This window comes from Labrus mixtus, chromosome 14 (assembly GCF_963584025.1).
Source record: "Labrus mixtus chromosome 14, fLabMix1.1, whole genome shotgun sequence".
Classification (NCBI taxonomy): domain Eukaryota; kingdom Metazoa; phylum Chordata; class Actinopteri; order Labriformes; family Labridae; genus Labrus; species Labrus mixtus.
The window spans coordinates 19,930,817-19,940,175 of NC_083625.1; the positions used below are offsets into that span (position 1 = coordinate 19,930,817).

At 41.7% G+C, this 9,359-nt stretch overlaps 1 protein-coding gene across 1 annotated transcript in view; it reads right to left on the reverse strand.

Moving 5' to 3' along the window:
• The window catches only part of LOC132988357 (LHFPL tetraspan subfamily member 7 protein), a 123,792-nt gene extending 116,860 nt beyond the window's left edge, over positions 1-6,932 (reverse strand). Inside the window, exon 1 of the mRNA XM_061055711.1 lies at positions 6,210-6,932. Within this exon, the coding sequence (XP_060911694.1) occupies positions 6,210-6,572 (363 nt within the window). The 5' untranslated portion in view covers positions 6,573-6,932. The remainder of the gene's footprint in view (positions 1-6,209) is intronic.
• Between the last annotated feature and the right edge of the window lie 2,427 nt (positions 6,933-9,359).

Genomic DNA, 9,359 nt, shown 5'->3' on the forward strand with positions numbered 1-9,359 from the left:
CTTTGGTAAATGGACTTGAGCTTTTTTTAGACTTCTGACTACTCAAAGGCCTTTTTCACCACATGTCACACCTACACATTCACACACTGATGGCACAGGCTGCTATATGTAAAGTGTCAATCAGTCTTAATGAATCCCCTTCATACACATTTACATGGTGCTGAAGAAGCAGTGGGAGCAGCTTGGGGTTAAGTGTCCTGCTCATGGACACATCAGAGCTGGAAATCAAACCCCCCAACCTTCCGGTTGAGAGACGACCACCTCTGTCACTGAGCCACAGTCGCCTCTGTTGTTGGTTCAAGAGATAAAGGCCAAACCGTCCATCATTCACATAACAGGTGAATCTGTGTCTACACCTTCTGACCACTGAGTCTCTGCCATGATGTCAAACTAGGAACCTTGTGGCTGTGAGGCAATACAGCTAAACCACTGCACCACCGTGAAGCCCTGTTCAAAATGGGTTTTTTCATAATCTATTTTGTAAAAAAAAAAAAAAAAAAAAAGAAAAGTAGTTCCTTTCAAATGTGTTCAAAGTCAATGTGACTGGGTTAGCTGAAGACAGTTGGATGACTTCAAAGACAAAGATGAAAGAATTCAAATTAGACTCTTTAGAGGGATTCTTGTACAAAATTATTGGGACAGTTACAAAAAAAAAAAAACTCCCTGCCTGGGGTCATTAATGTTTGCTTCTTGGACACTTTCCTTTCCTTGATTTGAAGGGGGAAATCAACACCTTCAAAAAATCTTAAAGAACAGAGTTGAATTGATTGAAAGCGAGAGAATGACTCAGAAATAATGTCAGATCAGAGTTGATGACCGCTCACCGTGAGCACCTCGATACTCATGTAGGACTTTCAACTGTCTCATCTGATTCACTTCTGTAAAATGCATTAAATTAAGGTCAAATTTAAGACCTACTTCACATTTCTAAACATATCGCAAAAAGTAAACAGTGACAAAACGTGTCTTTTTTCTTGTTACCTGAGTGAACTTTTTTTTTGTTTGCAGTAACCTTCAATAAAACGGGTCATACTCTTATTCTCCTGTCTTATTTGATGTATTTGGAGAGTACATTTGGTCTTTGGCTGCTCTAATCTGCAGACAATGCATCCTAGTTTTAATGTACAGTATTTGTTATATCCCTGTAATGACAGGTGTTACTTAGAAAACATTAATCCCATTCAGACATTAAATGTGTTGAAGATTGTTTCATATGAAATGATCTTGAACAGATTTTAATGTAAGATCACATTTAAACATAATAAACATAGAAGTAACACGCTTTCTTCCTGTCAACATTTGCTCACAGCGGGACGTTTTCTAACGAAGGAGGACAGAGACAAAGGCTGAGCAGAAGCCAGACAAAGAATCAGAAGTGACTTTCATTAAATGAGTTATCTCTCTACTTAAAACTAGTTCTGGCTCAGTGAGTGGTGAAATGACATTTGGAACATCCAGCAGGGTTTATGCACCAGTAAGTGTTCTTCATAGGCTGCTGGCAATTAGGCATGGTGAAACATCTCCAGTAACGTCTATAATTCATCTTGTTGGCACGTGGGAAAGACAACACGGGCTGACGGAAGCCAATCACATCCCTTTTTTTCCCCCCACAATCTCTTCTTGACATGCTGCCATTTTCTGCACACGAGGAGAAAAGACGAGGGACGAACGCAGACATTTTCCAATCAGAGCTCCTGGAGCTCGGCCACGATTCATTGAGGTTACAAGGAGACCTCGACATACATCAGGCATGTATGCAAAGCCAAACTTATATGCCAAAAAAACATAACAGCACCCAGACACACCACCTCCTGTACACACACACACACACAAACACACACACACACACACACACTCTCTTACAGTTGTGTGTGTCTTAGCTCTTGGACGATTACTACACAGGCCAAGCTAATCCTGCTCCAGTGTTTAGTGCTGTGAAGCAGCTGGAAGCACAGAGGCTGTTAACAAGTTTAGGTAAAAAGTGTTTTCTAGCAGGCACCCTCCTCCTACTGCACACTTAAGCTAGCAGCAGCTGATACACACCTCCTCTATTGACATGTTCTACCTGGTCAGCGCAGCATGCATGCACACAAGAATGCTTTCACACTCTCACTGACTTCTGCACACACAGAAGTGTGCAAATGTGGCAGTGTACACATGCATGCTCACTCACCAGCACTGATCTAAATCTGCTCTGCTGGAGCATCACACGACCCGACAGGAACAAGCAGAAGTAATAGAAGGAATAATTTATACGGAAAACCACTGGGCAAAAGTTTCCTGTTACAATAAGCTAAATGTGCTGAGCTGCACTGATCAACTCAAAAAACAAACGCTTTAATAAAGAATGACTGCAAAGACCATTTTCAACTCGAAAAACCTCTCAGAAAATTATTTAAAGTTATTCGTGGTTATTGCCATTGTAAAGATGAATCAGTTTTTGAAGAATGTGATTTTTTTTTTTTTAAAGCTTCAAACGACACTAATGTAATAAAGATTGCTTTTTTAGTTGTTCTGATCTGACACAGGTTAAGAGGCAATCTGCTGAATGCCTTAGAGGTGGGTTTGATATTTCAAAATAAAAAAAAAGGATTAAATGGTAAAATGATTAATTAGCTTTAAGTATACACTTCATCAATAACAATAGACATCTGGAAAAAAGTTTAAAATGACGCAAGAGGTGTCAGAAGAGAGAGCAAGAGAGCGAGTTGCTGACACTGGTCACATAGAAGCTGGAGGATGCTAGTTTGTACAGAGTCGCTGTGATTGTCTAGTTACGTGCAAGCTATCCCTGATTTGTTGTTTGACTCAGACTGGATGATTTCTTTCGAGCAGAACAGGGTGCTCACATACACAGATGGGAATCCTCAACATTTCTGTGAACGCAGTGTAACCCTCGTGTTTCTCTGCTACAGTCGTTCAGCATCTTAAAGCGTTTTTTCACTGTGTGTGTTTCGTGTGCACTGCTCTTTAGCACCTGGTCTGTGAGGAACTTAACGTGATAAGCCGTATTCCTGTATGCAGATAAATTCAGATATGCAGATAGAGTTGAGTTGAGGGTGGGTAAATGCATTGTAGGCAGCAGCCCCCTGCCAAGCTGGCGACAGCACCACATCTCTGGTGTCAGAACCCGGCAGAGCGAAAGCATTTTCACAACACGGCGTGGCAAAAGAAAAAAAGACAACAGAAAGTACAGCACAAGTAGGCCATCCTCTCAGGGAGCCTCCTCCTTCGCTTCCTTCCCTTCCTCAGGTTCCCTTACAGTGTCCGCAAGGCTCAGCTTGTCTTTTCAGAGTGAGCCAAGAGAACACTGTTCTCCTCTGATGAAGACCAACAGTACTCTTCTTCTTCTAACACAAACCCAGGGGCTTTGGAGTCCAATCGGCGGTGGTCGCCATGCTTGAAATGCTGGCTCAGCCTAACTTTCAGTCAGCCTTACTACAGGTATAGGAGCTGGAGCTGAGTTAGGTTTTAAACCTCTTGACAAACCATTACACTGTGCCGCCTGTCAGTCAGGTCACCTATGTGCCTTATTGTGAATAAATGGTAAATGGATTTGAGCTTTTAAAGCGCTTTTCTAGTCTTCTGACTGCTCAAAGCGCTTTTACACCACATGGCAACATTCAAACACTGATGGCAGTGGATGCTATGTAAATTGTCCATCAGAAGTAACTAATCCTATTCGCACACATTTGTACACCGCCGACAAAGCAGGGAGCAATTTGGGGTTAAGTGTCAGATTTATCCTTCATCAAATCAAAATGGATCAGTTACCAAATAATTCACCCCCATACAGTGTATGTACACCGATTGAGACATGAGCGAATCAGACCAATTTCGTATCAGGTGCTTCTGCCGCCAGCCTTAAGCGGACACTTGACGAAATGCAGGATTTTGCAAATTCGCATTGGCTTCATTTTTCTACACCAGGGGTTGCCGCTTGTTCGCTGCTTGTTTCTAGATTCAAATTCTTTCAGTGTATACGAAGCCAAACCATACCAAAAGAAATGATATCCTTCATAGCACATTCATACTGGTCTATATACCGTTAAAAAATAGTAACCATTTTATTTAAATGTGTTTTCTTATGGTGAACTTTATTCTTGGGCTGGACCATCAGGAGCGATAATGTATAAGTATGTCTACTGTACAGGTTTGTGTTTCTGTGTGCAGGTTGGTGACAGGTTTATAATGGAAGGCATCAGCAGAACGACGTGTACATGAGTAAGGAGTGGTGGAGAAATAAAGTGGCTCTGATGAAAACTTAATGGCCCCTTCACCTTTATTAATGGCTGTGTGAGCAGGCCGGTGTGCAGAGGTACACTGCAGTAATAACATGTGTAGCTCTGTGTGTGTGTGTGTGTGTGTGTGTGTGTGTGTGTGTGTGTGTGTGGTGTGTGTGTGTGTTAAAGGAGCTCCGTCAGCTCCATCAGCCTCACTCTCGCTAACTGACTCCGAGAGAAGCTCATAATTGACTCACCGACAGCCGGCTAACTAAATGAGGACTGGTTTCAGCTGAATTAGCCTTAAACACACTTTAGCTCAGTGCAGAGCACGCCGTGGTTCATGTCTGAATATAAATGAGGGGATGTAAACATACAGAAATCTTTTCTGTGCTCCTATCAGCCCCTGCAGAGTCGAGACCTGTGTCTCCCTGAATAAAAAGAAAGCCTTCTTGCAGATACTTCCGCTACAATCACACAACACAAGCAGCCACTTATTAATATCTCCCTTTCAAATGCTAATTCAGCTTCATACATTAATCATAACTCCAGAGGTGGCTTGTATACTGTAGCAGATTTTTTATTTTTAAGATCTTCAGTGGTGGATTCAAGGGTCCAAAGAGCCTGCATGTAGTAGGGAATGAAATTATAGCAAAAAATGCATGAATTAAAAGCGTCCCAGATTAAAATCCTCAAACAAGGCTGATTGTATTTGCTCAAACAAGCTTACAAACTCTGTTGCCCTGCAGCCTAAGCAACAATCCAAGCATCATTTACAACCTTGACTAAAGTCAAAGCCCAAGACGTCTGCCAACAAATATCATGTTTAAGGATACTTTCTGTTAAATTGTGCATATGTGTGTTTGCATCAGAATTTTTCGGGATGCTGCAAAAGTTAACTTTCCGTAGCCCTAAAGGTTTCCACTGTCGGTTGCGGAGCATTGATCAATGAGCATCCTTACCCAGGTCCACTCTCACAGCTCTGATATGTGCCCTGCTGTGCTACAGATGTCACTCTGTATGACAACACCCAAAAAGATCAATGCATCATTTGTTCTGGCTGAAATGCACTACATCATCTTAAATGTGTTTTGGGGAAACAGACCCGAGGGGAGCGTCAGAGCAACAGTATATCATTCAATTTGCTGTCACACCTTTAGTTTGGTGTGTGAGGCTAAGTAAGTAAAAGTTTCATCAGAGGTGTCACTGTTTGGGGGGTGCTGATGGGGAGTAGCAAACTACATGTAATTCAACTTTCAGTGTAATCACATTACACAATGCTTTCAGCTACAATTACATCCTGAGTCAAGTAGAAAAAATAACTTTTTTCCAACGTTTATTTGGTAAAAAATACAGAAACTACAAACATCTGTTGGCAACAAAGAAAATCAATAAAATGAACACTGTCAATGTAATGTTCTTTTAAGTAGTTTAAACAACTTCTTAAGCACTATAAGATTCTCCTCTTTAGAAGTTTGAAATTCAACATCTTCCAGAATAAAGGAAGTCCGAGTCTGAGAAGCTTTACTTTTAAAGTATCTTCCACAACAACGTCTTTTGTCATCTGCCACCAGAATTTCCAAAAATATCAGAGAGATCAAATGAACTTCTGTTGAGACATGGGATAAAAACTGATGGAGGTAACATCACAAAAGTCATTTGAACTCCTATTTTATGTTATAATCTAAATTATACATTAATAGTAGGCTAATTGGGTGCATAATCAACTTTCTTGATTAAATGTCTCAAATCAGGTGTAATTTCCTTGATTAAGAGCAGTAATTCAATCTGCTGGATGATTTGCTCAGATTTATTCTTTTTTCATCTAGAAGCTTACTAACCTACCACCTCTTTCCTGGCTCCCACAATGCCCTGTCCTTCCCACTTGATGCCCCACATGCTCCACAGACATCCACCCACATGTGGCGGACATGGGTATGGGTGTGTGTGGGTGTGTGTGTGTGTGTGTGTGGGGTGTAACTCTACCTGCCAAGAGCTGGAGGGGATCTCTGCGAATTTGCCCAGACCCCCGAATGTGTAGCAGCGGTACATGTGATCCATAGTCTCCGAGCAGTGCCACAGAAGTCCGAAGCTGACGGAGTCCTTGTTGTTGCTGCTGCTGTGATGGTGGTGATGGTGACTGGTCCTTAACTGGTCCTTAACAATCCAGGCAGGGGAGATGAAGCTGAAGCTGCAGACGGCGACCAGCGCGGAGGAGAGGAGCACCCAGAAGCAGCCCACACAGCTGAACATGGTGGAAGCGTGGGGCGCAAAGCCCGGAGACAGACCCAGATCAATCCCAAACCGGGCTTCTTCTTCTTTCTTCTCCCGGCCCAGGAGCGAATGCATTTGGAGCTCACACCTTCAGGAGGAAGAGTTCAACTTTAGACCCTCATCAGCACTACATCCGCAAAAAAAAAAAAAAAGACTGGACATCCGCAGTGCGAATGTGTCCAAAACATCTGGTCTGCGTAGAGAAATCAGAAAGAAAACGTCCAAACCACATCAGCAGGAGGAGTGTTGGGATTGCCTATCATAAAGTCAAGTCATCCGCTCAGTCTGACCCACGCGCGCACGTGCAAGATGTTTGTCACACCCAAACCTGTGTGCGCAGCGGTCATGCCAGCGCGAGAGCAGTTTGAGTCACAAACACAAACAAACACACAAACATGTCCCACAGCCGCCGCACTCCTCCGCTCCTCTCCAGGCACTTGCTCTGCCTCAACATGGACCACGGCGCACTTTGCGCTTTCAAAGAGAGTGCTCGTGTGGACCACGTCAAGCCCGCAAAGGTTAACGTAACCACTTCCGGATAGGATTTTCAAAATGAAAGCAAAGAGGTGCGGCCAGAAATACATTTGAATAATTCAAACTTGAGGGGCACCACAGTCTTTTGTTGGTCTTTTTTTTATCGATATGAGGAATATTTATTCACTCTTAACTTGTCATAAAGCGTCTTCTGTTGTTCTCTAAGAGCTCTTCTTAGTCTAAAATCACTAAGTAGCCTATAGGCCTATTATTTGTGGAGCTGTTCCCCTACTAAGAACTCAATTTTTGAATTAGATCTTATTTTGTTCGTGTTTTGTTGAGTCCCACACATGCATGGACATGTAAAAACTAAATTGGAATTTCCCATAGCCTTTAAAATAATATTTATTCTATAACCTTAATGTTAAAATGTCCCTGTAAGACCATATGTCTCATTCATACCCTACCAGAGAGATGGACATACAACATGAAAAGTTATGACCCTTATCTGTTCCCGTCTTTTGATTAGGTTGTAGTTATATTTGTTGTCGTGTCTAATTCTATCAGGTCCTTGTGTCTCAACATCAGAAAGTCCAATAAGTGGAACTTTTTTTTAAAGGATATGTAATTTGGGCAATGAAACAGTCAGACTAAGTGTTGTCAGAAAAGGTTGCTCACGTTTGTGGTTGGAACATTCACAAAAGAGTAGTTTTAATTTAAAATAAAAAATAGACTTTTCCGGTGTCGCGCATCATTTTTTGTAACTTGATGAAAGCGGGGGAGTCTACTCCTACAGAATGCACTTTGTTTTGTGCATTACTGCATCCACGAAGACAGCGAGACATGCCTTTGTACTAAATGCATCATGTGAAATCATTCATTTTTTAGTAAACCAGATTACTGTTGGGAGTAATTGTTTGTTGTTCTGCGTCAATTAAGTGTGTCAGCCAATCAGAGGTCAGGACAGTGATTGTCAGTCTATACTGAGGTGGGCGTTGCCTCCGCACGTGCAGGTAGCCTCGCGCTTGCAATCACAGGAGAAACTTTATGAAGCAAAACTGCACATCAACACAGCTCATTAGAGCGTGATTGCATTATAATACTTATTGTCTTCTGTTCTGACAAACCTTTAACACTTCAAGAGAAAATGCATCATTTTAAATGCTTAATATCGTGTTAGAGGTGACTCTTGAACACTTTGGTTTGATCTGTATTTTACACGTTGTGGATTTGGACCTTTACAAATGACAAAACAGCAACTATTCACAGAAAAAATGAGACACTACTGACGACACCAATAAACAGTCTGTGTCATCAATTTTGAAGTTTTCACCCCAACGTAGTCAGTCAACATCGCCCTCTGCTGGTCAGAGGTGAAAATGTTCCACCGAAAAAAATGCAGTTGCCACTATAAGCTTGTCACTTTCCCCTCGTTTGAGCTGATATATTAAAGGATTAAAAGTTTTTAAAAGTTGACCCACCTGTTCAATAGGACATTTTTTCAGTCTGAAGTGGAACGCAAAAAAGCAGGTAAAATGTAAGCGAACAAAAAAGAAGAGAGAAAAAAAAAGATTTTATAATATATGTATTTAAATCAAACACAATTTAAATATATTATAGATTAAGTACACATACATGTCAGAAAACATTAGTGGTACATAGTACCAAGAGTCTTTTCTGGTTTTATTTCCACATCATGGTAAGGCTCAAAACAAAATTAAAAAAAGATTTATTTCACTGAGCTCTCTTTCCAGTTGAACAGTCAGCTCCTCACTGACATTTGTTTCAGTGATGCATTTTCTTCTTTTAAAACAGCGATCACCATAAAAAAGGACGAACATTAATATATGGGGTAAACCAGAAATCTACATATATATACTGTATATATAGAACATTTACGACATGGAGTCTGGAGTTTTGCAACACAAGTGGAGCACTTAAGTTCTTTAAGGGAGTTTTTCTTCTTCTATGCACTGTTAAGGTGCCCGGAGGTCATGGAGGAGGTCAGCCAGACCCAAACCGAATCAGCTCTTCTTCTGTGTCATTGTCCCACGTCCAGCTTTCTACAGTACATATAACGTTCAAGGTAGTAGCGCACACGTTAGCGAGCAGAAGACTGAACTACTCCAGGCAGGCTGAGGAGAGTGTTTGCAAAAACTGTACATCTGCGAGGCCTAAAGCGGCTGACCTTAAAGAGAGGACTTCATCTAAAAACAAGGAATGGTTTTAAAAGGTGTGGGGAGATGTGCCATGACAGAGTCAGGGTTACTCGGCTCTTGTCACACCCTCCATAGGTCCGACATAAGAATCAAATGGTTCAGGCAGAATGGCTGGAGCGATGCGGTGACGGTCCTGACAGACGTGCTGCTTCCTGTAACATGAAGTCGA